Source organism: Microtus pennsylvanicus, chromosome 5, assembly GCF_037038515.1.
Source record: "Microtus pennsylvanicus isolate mMicPen1 chromosome 5, mMicPen1.hap1, whole genome shotgun sequence".
In the NCBI taxonomy this organism is placed as follows: Eukaryota; Metazoa; Chordata; class Mammalia; order Rodentia; family Cricetidae; genus Microtus; species Microtus pennsylvanicus.
This window is the reverse complement of record NC_134583.1, coordinates 111,925,314-111,944,316: the sequence shown is the minus strand read 5'-3', so window position 1 is coordinate 111,944,316 and position 19,003 is coordinate 111,925,314. Positions and strand designations below refer to the sequence as shown.

Below are 19,003 nucleotides of genomic sequence, written 5' to 3'. Positions count from 1 at the left end.
ACAGGAAAATGGCTAATTGTCACAGTGAGGGAAGCTTAAGAAAAAGAGACCTCATAGCCATAGTGACACACTTCCTCCAACAAGGCCACACCTCCTAATAGTGCAGTTCCCATTGGTGGCCATTTTCTTATAAACCACCACAAATACATACATGGAACTTACATCCCCTCTATACATTCAACTATGGGCAAGACCTTTGACCTTTATAGGACACATTCCTCTTGTATAGATGAGCAGTGGATCAGATCCTCTTTTTTTAAGCCATGGGGATCTACAGAAGTGTCGAGTGACTGAGGATAGAAAGATCACCTGAGCCTTGGCCCTGGGTTCTGCCTGTGTTGTGCCAACCAAGTCAGCCTCTGGGGTGCTCTTTTCTGTATTAGGGCTCACACATGTTGGGAAAAAGTGAACTAGTAGCTTTTGTGGCAAGAAAAGAACAAAAAAGGCTTGTAAAGTTGGATTGGACCAGATGATCTTAAGACCAGCATTTCTCTGATTTTCTTCTGTGACACCAAAGTTGTCACATCCTGTGCACATTTTCAGCATTCCCCAGCAGAGAGACTGATGGAGTCCGCAAGGATGCCAGACTGTTTCCTGTGATGTCATGGAAGTGTGTTAGGTACAGAGAGAACCAATGGTCTCTATTGAGCAGCGTCCAGAGTCTGTTGTGTTATTTTAATAAATACTCCCTGGGAGATCCATCCACTGCTGTCCCTGACCGTACACATTTTCAGATTCAACTTAATGATCTTTCATGGAAGATTTAGACCAGGGAGTCATTAAAACTTGAAACTAACACACTTGAAACAGTTTACCAATGACTGTCCTTCCACGGTTTGATTAATGTACCTCCAGCCTCTTTGCATTTTGAAGGAACTGATCTAGAAGTCCCGTGGTCCTAAACTTTTCTTTTCCTCCCACAGAAGGAAGAATCCTGTTCAGAAATGAGGCGAGTTAATGTTTGGACACCGCTCCATGACGAGTTTTAAACTGCCCTGACCACCTTGCCAACTGAGTCTCTGCTCATGAGACCCAACAAGATGACCCGGCCCAGGAGGGATAGTGTCCTGCCTTATACGAACAGTGACTGCTGACGTCTGAGTGCAAATTGGGGGTGCTGCATCTTGTCTGCCAGTACCATGAAGGAAGTGGTTTATTGGTCACCCAAGAAGGTGGCAGACTGGCTGCTGGAGAATGCTATGCCAGAATACTGTGAACCTCTCGAGCATTTCACAGGCCAGGACTTGATCAACCTAACCCAAGAGGATTTCAAAAAGCCCCCACTGTGCCGAGTCTCATCTGACAACGGGCAGCGACTCTTAGACATGATCGAGACCCTGAAAATGGAGCACCATATCGAAGCACACAAGAATGGCCACGCCAACGGGCATCTCAGCGTTGGCGTCGACATTCCCGACCCCGATGGCAGCTTCAGCATCAAGATTAAACCCAATGGAATGCCAAATGGGTATAGGAAAGAGATGATAAAGATCCCCATGCCAGAACCAGAGCGCTCCCAGTACCCCATGGAGTGGGGCAAGACTTTTCTGGCCTTTCTTTATGCACTTTCCTGTTTTGTCCTCACTACAGTGATGATCTCGGTCGTCCATGAACGAGTACCTCCTAAGGAGGTGCAGCCTCCACTACCGGACACGTTTTTTGACCATTTTAACCGGGTGCAGTGGGCCTTTTCTATTTGCGAAATTAACGGCATGATCCTTGTAGGACTCTGGTTAATTCAGTGGCTGCTCTTAAAATACAAGTAAGTAGAGTAAACCGTAGTCTTAAGATCCAGCGATGATGGGTTGGCATCTAATCATGGTTTGGAAATGAAATTTACCCAAGTGTTGAAATCACAGCATATTGAATAATTTTGAAATGGGACTAACTAAAGCTTCTAGAGCTTTGAGAGAATATTGTATTTGTTGCCTGTTTGATACAGTTCCTCCAGAATTAAGACCATGACTGATGGCGGTCTGTTTTCAGATATCTTCATAGAGTAAAGGCTGTTGAATTTTGGGGGGCAGGGGAGGTATGATAAAGCTACCTAGTCTTGCTTGGTGGTTACTCAGGTGAATTGACAATTGGAGGGTGAGCTGTGAGTGGTGGAATAGTTCCTCCTCACCCCCAGCCAGACCCAGAACCTTATCAGTAGGTCCTCATAGTTTTTGACCCATAGATCAATCAGACAGCTATTCTGTAATGACTTTGGTTGGGGAAAACTGATATCTCGTTTAACTTAAGCAGGTAGAATGTAGTGAAACCTGTATGACTGCATCTTATAGAATGTGTAGCACTTAAAGCAGTGGGTGGCTAAGTCTGTATTTGGTTTTAGTTGGATCCAAAGTGATTCTTATGTCCCAAGCTGTAATCACGGCAGGGATCTCCTAAAGTGAACTGTCTGCTTAGGTAAGTGTCTTCCCCTGGTTTTAATTCATTGCTCTTGTTCTTGGTGTCTCGGGGTTTTTTTTTTGTTTGTTTGTTTGTTTTTTGTTTTCCCTTAGTGGAACATCTTTGTGGCTTCCCTGTGGTAGTTGGGAATGACCATTTTCCCCTACCCACTGGACTGGGATCATCAGTAAGAGGTACCACTGTGCCCTGGCCACAGCCCAAGCTTGCTGCTGTTGCCCCTGGGGCACTGTAACCAAGTCCACATAGTGAGCAGGGCCATGCCTGGGACTGAGGCCAGAACTGGGGCTGCTTCCCTACAGACCTGGAACTGTCACTCTGGGGCAGCTTCTGATGATGGAGCCACCAGCCGTTTTGAGTTTCTCTCTGGTAGACTGAGTTGCCTGAGCCGAACGAAGGCTGGATATTAAATTGTCTTCCAAGATAATAAAATATAAAAATGCAGGTAGAGCATTTCTGTTCAGTTTGGCTCTGAGTGTTTTCCTGGTGTTGGATAAATTCTTTCTCAGTTCATGAAGTCAGGCGTCTACAAGTAGAAAGGGAAGGTTACCTGCTGACCTCATCAGGGAGATCATCTTCACTTTGGTAAAGTCACTGGCATAGCCAAGGGTTTTCTTGGGGCTAGTTTGACAAATTTATAATCTAAGTAGAATTTGAAATGGAACTGATGGGCTCTGCTATCTAGTTGAAGAAAAAAAAATGTTGTTGCTTTGGCTTTGAGAGGAATTGGCTTCCGAGATAGCGAGGTTTGGGATTCCTTGCATACATTCTGTTGACTGACAGCATTGGTCCTGCTTCTTTTTGCCCTTTCTCCCTAAAAGCCTGAACCTGTTCCCCATGCTTCCTTCACAGAGGGAAGGGCAGCTCAAATTAAGCTTACTGAGGTTTTTTTGTTTTGTTTTGGTTTGTTTTTTTCCCCTTAAAATTTGTTTTTTCTCCAGTTCCCTTTCTGGCTTTTCACCAAAATTCATACACACAGGCAAATCTATTGCCCCAGAATATAACTCAATAAGTCAGACTAACTGCAGAATTGAGGTGTTTTGTGATTTCATTCTTTTTCTGAATGAGCTTCCTACACACAGGACTAATTTCTACATGTTTTATTTTTCTAGCAGGGAATTTTCCCCAAATCTGTTTCTCTTTAAATTTTCTAATTTGGTATTCTCCTTGTACTTACTACCAATACTATAGTAATTTATTTATTTAAGTTGTTCAACAACAATGAACCACTTGGAATGCCTTCTACACAGCTAATTCCGTGCTGGAGTAGGCAGCCTGGGTTCTAGCCCCAGCTGTGACTTTGCATGCTAGGTGGCTTAGATGAACTTTTTCAACTCAGGAGCCTTGTTCCCCTCCCAGGAAAAATATCAGCTTCTCAGTCAAGGTTCCTGTTGTCCTAGAAAACTTTTAGGTTGGCCCTAACATTGCGGGTAAGCCACTGTGATGGGGTTGGAGTAGTCAGGTAACTAACTTGAATGCAGCCAGCTAAGGAGTCTTTACGGCCTTCACTCTAGTTTCTACCTTAGACTGTTGTCCTAAGCGTCCCCCACCCTGACTGTCTGTGACCTCTCCCAGTGTATGTGGCAGTCCAGGCGTGGAAGAGGGGAGAGGCACGAACTGATAGAGCAGGATGTTTATGCTGATAACTGCCACGTCTGCTGTCATCACAAGGCTCACCCTTGGACACGCTACCCCCAACACCCACTCTCATTTCTAGCTAACTGGCTGTTGCTATGTGACAGTTTTATTTATGGACTGGCTTGAAAACATGGAGCTTTCTGCTTATGGGGTACTCTCCCTCCCTAACTTTTCTTGTTTTTGTGTTTCTTGTGAGTTTGGCCCATCTCTCCATCATCCACCAGCCGGATGGCTTACTATTAAGTTCCCAGCAAAGCCCAAATTTCCATCCCTGCCTCCCAAATTATTCTGACGTTAAGAATCCTGGAGTCCTTAAAAAGACCCTCTATTCCTTTTCCCTTTGTACTTTCTAACATAAGATAAAAGATAAAGATGATGAAGAATTGAGAAGTAAGATTACTGGAATTTTGGGCAACATCTGCTGCCAATCAGTCCTTTACCCAGACTTGTAGGGTTCTGAACACTTTGATTCTGAATTTGTGACATTCAGTTCTGTCTTATGTTGTATACAGTTGTCCTTCACTGTGAAAGTAGGTTCTGAACCTTTTTTTGGTTTTTAAAAATTGTAAATAATGTTGTCTCCTCATTTAGAATTGGACTTTCAAGCCACTGACTAGGAAAAATTCCCGGGAAATCTCTGCCTTTGTGTCAGACTTCACTGCAAACCAGGTATCCCTTGTTTTAAGAAAGCACCATAAAGAGTATTTGGAGCTCACAGACGGATGGAGCTGAGGCTCTCAGCTAACACGGTGTCACCCCTGCATGTTTCCTGTGGCCCTACCCTGTCAGGACATTGCCGACCTTTGACTGAAGGCGGCATCGAGGTTTCCAAGGCAGGTTTTCTGATTAAGGCGAGGGTGAGACCGAGTGTGGTGATCAGGGGGCTCAGACTCTCTGGGACCCAGGCCAGATTTGTGAGCTGTGTTTCCTAAGTTGCTTTTCCCCTTCTCTGGCCAGTGGCATTTTCTAGAAATGTAGAACAACTCAGCTGGTGTTGTCTAAATAATGAGCTCGGTCAATTCTAGTTCTATGTTCTAGTTCAATTCTAGTTTAGTTATGTCTCCTCCTTTCCTTTTATTTCTAACTGGCATCCACACTGTGGAAGCTGATGAAGACACAACTTCTTAGTTTGAAGCTCAGGGCTCTTCACAAAAAAAAAATTGAGTCTGCCCTATTGTACCCGCGGCTGCTCCCGTTCCCTGTAAACACCTTCAGCTCATAACACTTTCTCTTCTCTCAGTTCTGCATGTGTCTCCTTCAGTGACAGGTTTGTTTTTTTTTAATTTTCCTTTAAGGAGGAAATGATGCCATGTTCATCACTCCCACTTCTATCCTGATGCTGTGACAGGGCCTGGCAGATATAAATAGAGTGTGTTCATTTAAAATCCATCCATTCATTCAACTTGAGTTCACTGAGGAACCTGCTGTATGTAAGCCAGCAGTGCTAGACCCTGGGCGTGCTGCAGCGAGAAGAGGCCTCTAGTATAGTGATTAGTCTGGGCAGAGTGAGGCAGCCAGCAAACAGCCCAGGATCTGGCGTCAGCTAGTGTAAGGGAGCTAGAGACCACGAGTCAGTGTAAGGGAGCTAGAGACCAAGAGTCAGTGTAAGGGAGCTAGAGACCAAGAGTCAGCGTAAGGGCTTCGGTGTGTTGGAAATAGGGCAGAGGTGGTATTTTCAGATTGGGTAATTGTGAAAGGCCCCGGATGAGACAGCAGTTCCTCACACACTTGAGTCAAATGGAAGACAATCCCAAGTAGGTATTTGAAAAAGAATGTTCCAGGTAGAAGACATAGCAAGTGTTTGAGGATGAGTTTATTTCTTTGGCTTCTTTGAGTCCCAAAGTATCTGTAATGGCTGGGGAGAACTGTCCAGTGAGGTACAGACAGGGTCTCAGATGGAACCAGTAGTTGTGGATTTAATGTCAAGTGTGATAAAGCACTGACACACAATGATACAAGCAAGCACACTTGTGTTGTGGAAGAATTATATAGCATCAGCAGGATGCTCAGTTAGGATGCTTACTACCACACCGTAAAACTGGAGTTTGGATCTCAGAATCCATGTAGTGGAAGGGGAGAAATGATTCCCACAAGTTGTGCTATGACCCACCCCCTCACGCACACCCCCAAATAAATAAATATGATAAAAAAATTAAAATGATATGGCTGCTTTTTAGGTAACAGGATAGCAAGAGTTGAATTCAGAGAATTGTTTGTGACCCCCATTGCCATAGTGAACACAACTGGTTTCTGTTATAGTGTATTTCACACATGAGGCCTTGGATTTGCCCATGAAGCCCTGGTTTTTATGTTATTTAAAGAGGGAGATTCCACCAATTCAGGGGTACTCACAACTGTACTTGAATATATTTTCTTTGGAACAAAGTCAAGTGGTCTGTGTAAGCATTGGAGCTCAGAAGGAGAGGGATTCTGTCAGTAGGGAGCAGAAGAAACCATAGAATCACTGTAAGCTCTGCAGCTTACAGCCCCACTCTGGGGGAAGGTTCCCCCATGCAGGTGTCCCAGCTCTGCTCTGGCAGGGGAAGGTTTCCTCATCAAAGCTGTCCCAGCTCAGCTTGCTCTCTCCTCTGCTCCAGGGAAGTATTGCAGCTCTGCTCAGGCTGCTGGGGTTGGGGGCATGGGGTGAGGGGATTTGGGGGGTGTTACAGCTCTACTTAGGTCCCCCAGAGTGTTACAATTCTGCTGGACTAGGGGAAAGTTTTCCCTGTAAAAGTGTTACAGTTCTACTTTGGTTCAGTCTGCTCAGGCTCCAGGGAAAGTTGTTACAGCTGGGCTCGACTCTAGCGAAAATACCACACTGTGCAACAAACCTGGGGGTGGGGGTGAGGTGGCTGCCTCCTATGAGAAGCAGCAGCAAACTGAACAACAGGGTACAGAGTTTATATATTTCTTGGGAGCAGGGGTGGAGTTTTCCAGGGGGATTTGGGATTAGTGGGTTTTGGTGGTCTGATTCTGAGGCAAGTCCAGGGATTGGTGGGGTTTTTGCTCAGGCCTCAGTGATTGGTGGGATTCTGCAGCCTGACTTTAGGGCAAGATCAGAGATTGTGATTTCAAACCCCAGTCTTGGAGTCAGGTCAAGGTCAAGATGTTTCTCCTTGGCCTTTTCCACTCTTAGTCTATGTCCTGTGCTGGGTTTTCTGTCATGGTTTGGGGTTAGACATTCACTTAAGAAGAGTAGAGTAAGTCAGTTGGCTGAGTGGCAAATTATGTAAGAACAAATTAAATGTGCTAGTAAATATTTAAAGAAAAAAGAAGAAAGCAGTTGGATTATGGGGTGGACTCAAGAACTTAATGGTAGAGATGTTTGGTGATGAGGGAGAATATTGCACCTTAAAGAGCTGTAGGGTCACAGTGGGACTGGTTGATGAGTGGAAAAGATCATTGAATGGGTTCTTTGAAAACTGATCCCAAAGAGAAGGAAGCGGATAAAGGAAATGACATCTGTATTTAAGTGTCTCCACGTGTCCAGTTTTCCAGTGTTGTTCTTCTGGGGTGGTTCTTGGTTCTTCCAGTACCAAGATGGATTTTTAGTGTTTACCCATAATGTAAACACTAAAATGTAGAAAGAGATTTCTACTACTAGAAAAAAAAACTAGTTTTTGTTTTTAAGATTTGTGTTTTCATGTATATGTGTTTATTCGCATTCATGTATATATACCATGTGTGTACCTGGTGCCTGAGGGTGTTGGCTTCCCTAGAACTGGATTTGCGGATGGTCTGTGCTACCACTTAGAAACTGGGAACCAAAGCCCAGGTCCTTTGCAAAAGCAGAAGGACACTGAGCCTTTCTTCACTTTCAGTTTTAATTTTAAAGTTTGTATGCTTGTGTATGTCGGGGTAGGCAGGCAGAACTGGTGACTGAGCCCAGGATCTCGCCCATGCTACTGCACCTCCTCTAGGCCTGAGCTACACTGCCGCCTTGTTTCATATTGTTTGGGGAGTCTTGTATCTTTGCTAGATTTCTGCCACCCTAAGACTATAGCATTCCCTTTCTTTTGAGACTAGAATTTACTTTCTGAGGACAGGCTCTTTGGGCTGATTGGCAGCTGCTTCGGTCAGAGCTATTTTAATCATTTAGGTCTGTTTGGTATTAACAGGACTGTCCACTGACATTTGTCTTTCATTTTGCCCTAGTTGAGCTCCCTCAGTGCCTATTTTCACATTAGCTGTGTTTCCAAGTAGTCATTCCTCTGTAATCTCCATGGTAGGTTATGGCCGCAGATACTGTCAGCACACTGTTCCTGGTTTTCTTATCTTGGATGGTGAAGATTAAGCAAAGTTCTTAAAGCACCTGATGTAGAATATTTGATGTGAAACAATTCTTTCCAGGTTTCTATTCAAGTAGCTTGCTTTCCGAGTTCCAGAAGAGCCATTTCCTAAGGTCAGTTCATTTGATCAGCACTTTGTCATACACTATGGTAGACCAGATGGCTCTTCTCTAATTGCCCTTCCAACATCTTTCTCTGTTTAGTTATTTACCAGGCATTATTGCAAAGGGTCTCTGCAACCTCTGTCTGCAGGAGGCAAGAAGCTAGTTCCATTTAGCACAACTCACTGGTCAGTGTTGGTTCAGACTTCTGGAGTCTGATCCCTAATAGTTAGTTTCCTTAGGTATATTTAAGCATAGCACAATTTGGTGATAATGTATTCTGGTGATAATTAATTCTATCCCTCATATACAGCAAAACATACATAAATCTCTTTGAGGAATAAAGTAAGCTAAGTACAGATGGATGTGATCCATAAAGATGGGTTCTGTGCATTGACTGAGAAAAACAAGCTTACAATGTGGACCTAGGAGAGGATCCAGTGCAATCTCTAACCACATAGATAGTGCAAAGGTCACTAGGCTATTATTAACCACTTTGGTTCTCAGCCTTTTGGGAGGATAGTAGATTATGCATTCCTTCTCTTGAAGAAAACCCCTGTGTGTTTAATGTTCAGGTTCCCCTAGTGCTCATCTGTGAGCACAGAGACCTCAGTGAATTGTGGGTGCTGCAGAGAACATTCTGGGGGAATTTTCCACTGATCCCATAGTCATGTCTCAAATGTTCAAACTGGGAACACAAAGTTCCCTCTTGTTACTGTAATGTTTTTGACACGTCTCCCATTATTTGATTGGCTGGTATGCTGTCCATAGTTCTCTCTATGAGTAAATGAGAGAAGAGCTCAGAGTAGTCTCTTCTCTTTCTTTTCTCCTTACTTTTCCTGCTACATGTAACTGAATCTTTTGTGTGTCTACTCTTTGATTCTGAAAATTTTCTTCCATGTCAAAAATCTTTACAACTAGTCAAGAGGCAGATTCCAAAATAGCTGATCTTTAAGTAACAATTTTTACATGAATTGTAATACCATTGATCTAATAAGCCTTTTAAAAATAAATGGTGCTATTCTTTTCTCTTTGTGAAAGTAACTGAGACTTGGAGAATCTGTTGACTTGTCCAACATCCCACAGGAACGTATGCTGGGAAGTGACGGTTCTTTGGTGTAAGCCCAGTCTGGAACTTTTGCTACTAAAACAAACACTCTCCGGAAATATATTTTCTTAACACATACTGTGGCATTATCTCCACGCACAAAGGACAAACAGGATAAAAACAGATGGGGTTGGATTTTAGAATAATGCTGTGCGCTGCTTTTCATCTGGAAGACATCTGAACGGGATGCTAGGATGTTCTCACCACCCCTTGTGGTTGTCGTGATCTGTCTGCTCCCTGTACATTGTAGCCAATGTACGTAGTTCAGTCCTAGCTGCGTGCTTCCTTGTAACCTCCGAGGTAAGTCAGAACCACCATTTTGGGATAAATGTCTCTCCACCAGCAACTGCAGACCTAGTGCTCCACTCGGTTGACTGACCAAGCTTATCCAAGTTCATAGTCTCACTTTCTGTTTTTCTGACCAAGTTTGTTGTTTTTTTCTTTTGATTCTGACCCATCATCTCTCTTGCCTCAGGACTGAGATGATTTCCTGTTTTTCTGGGGATCTTTTCTGAACCCTTTGCCTCTCAGGTCATCTACCCCCAGTTTCCTGTACTCTGTGCTTGGCCTCCTCTGTTTTGAGGAACATTGTGAGATGAACCTGTGGGACCAGACAGCGCCACGTGGTTTTAACTGGGCTCACCTTTACCATTTTAGGTTTCATGGCCTAAATAGTCCAGGCCAAAGGAATTATGGGAAAACTAGATTTCCCTGGATAACCACTGAATTGGTTAATGCCAGCATTTTGACTAAGTTATTCTGTGTTAGTCCTTTACCAGAGTCAAGTTAAATTTTTATTTCTAACACTAAGACAATGTAAGGAATGATCCTTTGTGGAGTCAGGCTAATAATGAAAAGTAATGCTGTTTTAATATGCACTCCTTAATTTACATTGGAACTTAATCCCCAAGTTTTATGTTAATGATCCCTGGAGGTGGGGCTTTTAGGAAATAATGAGGACTAGATGAGTCAGGTAGGTGGGCTCCCCGTCTTGAAGAGGGGATGTACAGGCTGTCTCACTTGCTCTGCTTCGCTTCACGGTCTCTGACATGGTGGTAATGTAGCAAGGAGCCCCTTACCAGGCCCTGAGCACACTGGCACCAAGAGTTTGGACTTTTCAGCTGCCAGAAATACCCACGAACAAATAAGCTAAATAATCTGATCTTGGTGGTGGTGGTGGTGTGTGTATGTTTGAGTGTGTGTGTGTGTGTGTGTTTTATGTAAATTTTTAAAAATTCTAATTCTTCATCTCACCAGAGAGAAAATAATAACTTTGAGTTCACATTGTTAATCTGCATCTGTGGTTTTAAGTGGATTCATTTTACCTTCTATTTTCTAACGTGCCCCAACAGTCCCTTTAATCCCTTCTCAGCTGTCCACCACAGATGTCTCTGTGTTCTTTCTCCCAGCAGCCTCCTAGTGCCAGGATAGTGCCTATGGGATGATTCTCCTGGTTTAGTCTGACATTCACCTACTGAGCGCTGTGGTTGTTGGACTCTAGCGTCCAAACACCGAGAAGGCGTCATCCCCAGAGACCATCTCACACACCACAGCCGATGCAAAAGCATGAGGATTTTATTAATTCTGTCATGACAGGGTCCCCCAGCATTTGGGAAGCCGAGGGACCTCGAATAGCTGCTACAGTTTACTTTTAAAGGGGCCACAGAAGCAAGGGGAGTTGTTCTTTGACTATTCTGATTGGCTTATTCAAAAGGGCTATTACCAATAATTGACTGGAGAGCTGTTGCCAGATCAGATGAGGTAAGAGGTCATTTTGACCCCGTTTCCCAGGAGACCGAACCAAAACTCACGTATATGGGTAATTGTTCAGGAACTGAGTATGTGCTAGTGTAGCTGTTAGGTCCTTGGTTCCCAGGGGAGGAGGGGAAGCACTATGGCACAGAGGCTGAGAGGATTCAGAATTGTCAAAAATGGCTTCAGGATTGTCTTAAAGTCTTACATGGTCAAACTATTTGCCTAATCACTTCTTTACCTACAAGATGAGAATGATAGTCGTTTTTACCCAATATTGTTATGATGCTGAGTAGAAATAAATTCACAGCATCCCACAGTGCTTGGTACTCAGGCTGGTGTTGGGGCCAGCCTTGGCAAAAATACCCTCTTCCAGAGTGGAGGCATGGGGATTTAGACATATAGTAAAGAATATGAAGACGCAAATGAAAATAAAATGCAGAAACATATAGGATAGTATTGGGAGGGAATGTCAGTGAGTACTGAAAATTCACCCGTGTTTAATTTCCAACAGCTTAATATACCCCTGATATCAAAAGGTAGGAGTAGAACAAAAGGACTGCATTCACATACAAATTGAAAGTTGTGGGGCACAGTTGTTGCCCATGCCCTTGACTCATGCCCTAGACCAGGTACTCTGTGGGCAAACCACTCCCTGGGTGGAATCCCTAGTTATTTCCTTATAGGGAACTGAAACTTAGTTGGTTCCTTAGACTTTTGTTTTAGGTAGGAACCAACTACTTCCCTATTTCAGGAGCTTGAGATCTGGCAACTAGCCACACCTGTTGGCAAGACTTGTGAGAGCAGAACTCTGATTTACATATAGGTGGGACCTTTGAGTTAGAAACACAATAACCTTTAATGAACTAGAAACAAGTCCCAAACTCTGTGACCTTTGGCCTCTTTGGGCCTCCACATGCTGGTGCTGTTCCCTTATGCTTCTTAGCAAGAGCTTCTCTGTTCTTACCTGTCTTCAACCCAAACATCTTGAGTTTTCTTCCTTGATGATGCTTTTTCCCAGTACCTGGTCTGTTAAATCTGAGTCTCCTCGCTGTACCTTCAGCTATTGTCACCTCCTACACAGGGTGGCACTAGAGCCTCCTGCTGGTCTGTTTTTCTTGGTCAGTCAGCAGTCAGTGTTCGCAGCTCTGAGAGAATATCAGCGTGTATCACTCTTCTGCCTCATGCATCACTAAAGCCATTGTCTTCATTGTGGCCTAAAGGTTCCGCCAAAGCCAGTGGTTCCTTCCCAGACCACGTGAACTTTGTTCCCCAACTTTCTAATAGGTCAACAAATGGTTAGGCATACTGACCACAAGTGTTTTCTTCCAAGGGGTGTCATGGATAGTCCTTAGAGCCCTGGGTTTTATGGGGATCCTTCCATTCAACTGGTACCTAAAGTCTCTTGTGAAATGGAATAGAAATGCAGATAACAAAAGTGTGTTTTATATTTTTTTAAAAAATGCTGCAAGATCCCCATTGGCAGTAGGCAGCAGAAATGCTGTAGGTCCCAAATGGTGGTAGCGGGCCATGTGGTGGCAGACAGTGGGCCCTGCGAGCAGCCAGTCCCAGGCAGAGATGATTGCCGGTCCCAGAGCAATGGCTAGTCCCAGGCAGGGAGACACATGGCAGGTGGGCAGGAGACAGAGACATGGATAGACACGACATGCAGAGTGAGGTTGAATATTTATTCAGGGGGTTATGGAGGAGGAATGGTGAAGGGGGAGATAGAGAGAGGAGAGGAGAAAGAGACAGAGAAGGGGAGAAGCAGAGAAGTGGGGAGAGAGGCAGAAGCTGCCTCTCCGAGAGGAAGATGGAAAAAAGAGCCAACTCAGGCCGGAAGCTGAAGATCAGCCTGCCTCAGTGGATGGGGGAGGGAGTGGGCGTGGCTTGTCTCCTAAAGAGACAGAAAACCATAACAGTGTGAACTTTCTTTGAGTTGGATTTTAAAAAGTTGAGAAGACATTGCACATAAATAGACACATCTCTGGGGTAGGAGCTTGGCTATCTGGATTCATTCTGCCATCTTGCTAAGTGAGTTCTGAAAGACCTTAGGAGAGCATTGGTTTTGATTCATTGCAAGTTTGGTCTTTGCCCCTTCATCTGTTTGAATAGCCTTTCTTTGGAGTTTCCCGCAACAGTCCTGAGTTCAAGGCCCTGAGTTTTCCTGCTTTGCCTTCTGGTGCTCTGGAGATACAAATGCTGTAATGGGAGTGGAAAGTGCTGGGGGGGGGGCAGTACGGAGGGGAGAGTAGGGGAGAAAGGTGGCAGAGCTCAGACTAGGGATTTTCAGACCTGTCTGAATGGATGAAGCCATCTCAGCAAATATTTTAAACTAAAATGTGAATGCCAAAAAAAAAAAAAGATGTGGGTTGGAGGGACAGTGTGCATCTGGGCAGATTAATTCTGGCAGATAAACGAAAGGGTTTACAGGGCAAATGTGTGTGGACAGAAATGGGGACTAGCTGTTGGGATCCAGAAGCTCACAAAGATCCACCTGCCTCTGCCTTCCTAGTTCTGAGATTAAAGGTGCGCACCACCACCACCCAGCTAATAGAATCTTAACTCTCATGTGGGAACTCAAAATGGGATTCCTCACACAAGTTCCAGAGCCTTTTTGTCTTATGTAATTATACTTCAGTTTAGACTCCCTGAGACTCAGTTCTGCCTTCTGTGAAAAAGAAATCATAGCCATTCATTGCTGGGCCATCTTAAGAATACAGGGGGCTGGAGAAAAGGCTCTCGGTGAAGAGCAGAGGCTGCTCCTGCAGAGGACCTGAGTGTGATTCTCAGCACCACAGCCAGTGGCTCACAACCATCTGTAATTCTGGTCACAGGGGATCTGATGCCCTCTTCTGGCCTCCATGGGCAACAGGCACACATGTAGTGCTTATACACTTGTGCAGATGTTCACACAGAGGTATAAAAGGAAAGAAACAGAATGAATTAATGCTACAAAGCTTGAAGGCATGAAGGAGAAATTTGGCAAAATTCCCTACCTTTATACGGACAACTTTTGACTTACAATAAAAAAAATGGTAAGTTAAGTATTGCAATATCCATTCTTAGTTCTTTTCCATAGCCTTTTCTGTTCATTGCTAACCCGTTTCCTTGATGCACCAAAAAGGAAGGCATTGCCCTTGTCCTCCTTTTTCCTGACAAAGAAGCAAATTTTGTAGGAAATACATGGAAATGACTGAGGTCACCAAGAAAGTCTCTGTTAAAGGTAAAGCAGCTAGCACGTGAGTGGCGCTGCTGTGGCCCAGTGACAGACGAGTCCCCGTGGATCGCATGCTCGAATCCCTGAGCAGAGACCTGCACTGCACAGGACCTTTTCTCTGCCTACGACGGCGCGCATTATGCTGCACAGCATCTCCCTTGTTATTGCCTCTTAGTTGTGAATGTGTTATTTGGTTCACTGTTTTTTTATATGGGTCTATTTGTTTTTAAAAGCCAAGAACTTCCAGAAAGATTTAGGTGATGAAGTCTATGTCAGAGAAATGGGTTAGAAACAAATGGAAAGATCACAAAACAGTATAGTAAAGCTGGGAGTCAGAGTAGTCATTATCTACAATTTCTTTCTTTTGTTTTGGTTTGGTTTTGACTTTAAGACAGGTTTTCTCTGTATAGCCTTGGCTGTCCTAGAACTCACTCTGAAGACCAGGCTGGCCTCAAACTCATAGAGACCCTCCTGCCTCTTCCTCCCCAATTCTGGAATTAAAGGTGTGCGCCACCACCACCCGGCTTATAATTCCCTTAAATGTGCTGGTCTTTAAGATCTTGGGAAGTAGAGTAATTTAATTTTGAGCCAAGTGCCAGTGGGCGTGCCCGCTCTTATCTGCCACCTTAGCTACACAGAGAGTTTAAAACCAACCTGGGAAACATGAAACCCTGTTTGGGGGTGGAGGCAGAGATAGAGGCAAGTAGCATACTGCCAAATAATATTTTTCCATTGATATAGTCCTTTGGGGAGTGGAAATTCTACTCTAAGCCAAGAGTGCCGCATGTCCTGCTGCTATGGATTCATGGAAAGAGACTACTTGGGGCGGCAGAACTCTTTCCAGTATTTAATTGAACTTTATAGTCTATTCATTTCTTTGGCCCTTTTTCCTTTAGAATTTTAAACCTTTGTACTAAATGCCAAAAACATTATAATACTGCTGTTTTTAGCCTGGTTGTTGAATCACACAATTAGATTCTAAGTCCCATTTCCTTTTTGAAATTAGAGATGTTATAAAGTTCAGTAGGGGCCTTGGGCCATGGCTCAGTGGTTCAATACTTGCTTGTATTCCAAGGCCCTGAACTCAACTCCTTATCCCAATTCCTGTCTCAAACAAAGCTATATAAGTCACCTGTACTGGAAGCAGCATGCATTTGTAGCAAGTCTTAATTGTATATAAAATATTAACAATTTTACTCATTGTCTTATATGCAAATTTGGCAGATATAATATTCTGAAGGGGGTGGGTAGTAGTGAGCCTGGTGTGCAAAACAATAGTGGGAAGTCTGTTAGCAGATGCAGTCTGTGCACTGACAGTCTGCAGTGTGAGCAGATGGAACACAGACTTTGGGACACGAAAGGCATGTTTCTGGACATTCGATGAATGTTCTGGATTTCGAGGAATTATATCCAGCATCTAACTCCTTCTTGGCATTTGCTTAATCTCTAGTAGTATCCCATGGGCATTCCTTCTATGATTGTTTTTCTTTTTTAAAAAAAATATTTTTTGAGATTATATTATAGTTACACCATTTCCCCGTTCCTCTAGTCCCTTTTGTATACTCCCCCTATGTTTTCTCTCAAACTCATAGCCTCTTTTGTCATTAATTGTTGTTACACACATATATGTATTCCAAAATACATAAATACAACTTGCTCAGTCTACACAGTGTTACTTGAATGTATGTTTTCATTTGGTATTAGTTGATCGGTTGGTGTGTTCTTCCCCGCAGAAGACGATATCTCCTGCTCTCGGCATTCCTTAGTTGCCTGTAGTTCCTTGTGTAGTTCATGAAGGGTTGAGGCCTCATGGTCTTTCCCCATCTCCTCTTTCATGTCCACTGGTGTCATTCTGTTCCAGCTCCTATTTGGGTAGTCTTGTGGGCAAGACTCTATGAGTGTGCCTTCTGACAGTCCTAGGAAGCATAACCTCACAGCAAATTCCTTGATCCTCTGGTTCTTAAAATGTTTCTGCTCCCTCTTCTTCAATGTTCCTTGAGCCTTTTTTTTTTCATAAAGAATTTAAAGTGTGTGGAATTCCTGAATTTGGGAAAGGAATGCCTTTGTACACTAAAAGTATATACAATTCTTTAAAATATAAATCCTTTGCTTTTGAACATCACAGTGACTACCATAGCCTGCCCGTTCTATTCACATCGGCACTTCCTTTGTGGTATTCTCGACTGACATCTGTTGACCATAGTTTTCACTTCTCTTGTGATTAAACTTGAAACCAGAGACGCACACCTCTCTGTGGCAGCCTCATGTAGAGTGAATTCTCACCACTGGCAGGGATATGACCCCGTGACTATGAGAAAATGATTAAAGCCAGCTCTGACAATGACAGTTCTGACCAACTTGTGAAATACAGATAAGGAGACATAATACCCACCCGTCTTTATTTAGTAAATCCTGAAATAGCTTGAACTGTATGTATCCCGGTGATATGCCAGTAGAGTAGTAGGAAGTTGTGATACACACACATATATCATACAGGTAGTGGGTCACGTTATTGCTCTTACTAAATCAACAGTTACGAATGACAGTATTTCATTTGGCTTCCACACTCCATTGACCAAGCTAATGGTAGAGGACAATGGTAGAGCAACCACACATTTGCTTTTCTAAAGGAAAAACCTGTCCACTGTTCCTAAATTTTCCTTTTTGCTAAATCATATTTACCCAAGCCAAGAAAAACACCTTGAGCCTAAATATGTGATATACACCATGTGCTGTATTCCATAGCCCGTGGCTGAGTGGGAGAAAGTTAGAGAGTGAAGGTTTCTATTTAAGGAGACACTTAGGACTACATTAAGGAGGTCAAGTCTAAGAAACAGGTAGAATTTGGTGCTAGAGTTCATAGGACATGATATGTGCCTGTATTCATCTCGCTCATTACAAACTATTGGCTCTTCCTTGTCCTTCTTTCTGTTTTGTAGCCCTCTGTCTATGCCTGCTCTCTGTCGGGGGCTCCAGATAGTATTTCTAGAGTGGTTATCCCTGTTTTACCTATTAGGAGGAGGAGAGAAGTACTGTCTGGGGTAGCAAAGCAATGAGGAGCAGTGTCCGGGTTCTACTCTGCTCTTCGTAGTTCTTCCTTTGATGCCAGGATGCCGAGAACGTCAGTTCCGGATGTGTCCCTCACTGTTTCCTGTCTGACTCCTTGAAGTTTTTGTGCTCAAGTCATTCTGAGCACCTTGACGTTTTAGACAGAGAGACACAGAAAATTTAAATGCCCCCGGTCCTGCATGACTCGGACCACTCTGAATAAGATTTGCTTATCCATTAGTTGAATGTCAACTCAGATTTAAGGCCCATAAAGCCTAGTTTGTAGCAGTATAAATCTGTGTGATCCTTTTGGACAATGGCCGTATATATAAAGCACAGCCTACAGTATTCTAAAACTCCCCACCTAGATCTTTTGCCAGTGATACTTTACCACCCTGATTTCAAGCTCATGAGTAGGTTTTTGGGTTTGTTCTGTTGGGTCTTTGAAAACTTTTAAGTAAATGAACCTGCGGAATTTCTTGACTGAGAATCTGCCCTGTTTTTCCCTTTTTCTAGGTCTATTGTTAGCAGAAGATTTTTCTGCATAGTGGGCACGCTGTACCTGTATCGGTGTATTACAATGTATGTAACTACACTCCCAGTACCCGGCATGCATTTCAACTGTTCTCCGAAGGTAAATTATTCCTCCCTGTCATTTCCCCTTTTCGTTTGTTTCTCCTCTTGCCCTGGGGACCTTACACTAAGGCCAAGATGAAAATTTGCTCAGAATCACTTTCATCTGGGAATGTCCCTCAGCTATAGGGCCAGACGGCCACACCCTTCTCAGAATTCCCCAGCTTCGCCAGCCCCTCCCAGATAGGAACGAGTGTGGCTAGGGAGTGTGCTGGGAGCTCTCTATGGGGGTAGAGCTCTTTGCTTCCTCCAGACTATTAGATATGTTCCTTTGTGCAGATCTGGAAGCCTTCATCTGTGTTCCTTCACTGAGACAGAAAGCTGTTTCCTGTGGCACTCGTCCCTCTCTCTGTCTTCCCATCAGTGCTTTCGGCAGGGCCAGGCAGGCACACGCGTGGCCCTTGGCAGCCCTCTGCTAGTTTGTGTGAGACTGTTCTTGGGAAGGATGAGAGGCCTTGCATCTGCTGCCTTTTCTTGTATCCCAGAAGATTTTGAAGCTGCCCTGTATCTCTTGCTTGGTGGCTCTGCCTTTGTACCAGATTCAAATAACCATTACTTTGGAAGAGATTTAAACTAGAAAATCCTTTGGAATGTCATCAAATAGAAAAAGACTTAATTCTTTAATACATTAAAGCTCCTTAGTGCAGTAAGAACGGAAAGAAACTAAGTTCTTGCCTTGATTTCTTGATTTAAATATATATATTGCTATATAATATATATACAATAATATACTTTGAGATCATTTATCTGCATTGAGCTGTGTGCCGCAAGAGCCAGCTGTCTTTGGTCCCATCCCTCTCTAAGT

The 19,003-nt window shown here is 43.7% G+C and overlaps 1 protein-coding gene across 8 annotated transcripts in view; it reads left to right on the top strand.

The window, feature by feature from the left end:
* Sgms1 (sphingomyelin synthase 1) overlaps positions 1-19,003 on the top strand; it is a 260,799-nt gene that overhangs the window by 221,908 nt on the left and 19,888 nt on the right. For all 8 annotated transcript variants that reach the window (XM_075973840.1, XM_075973838.1, XM_075973839.1 and 5 more), the window contains 2 exons: positions 924-1,762; positions 18,082-18,199. In XM_075973840.1, coding sequence (XP_075829955.1) covers positions 1,140-1,762; positions 18,082-18,199 — 741 coding nt within the window. In that variant the 5' untranslated portion in view covers positions 924-1,139. The remainder of the gene's footprint in view (positions 1-923; positions 1,763-18,081; positions 18,200-19,003) is intronic.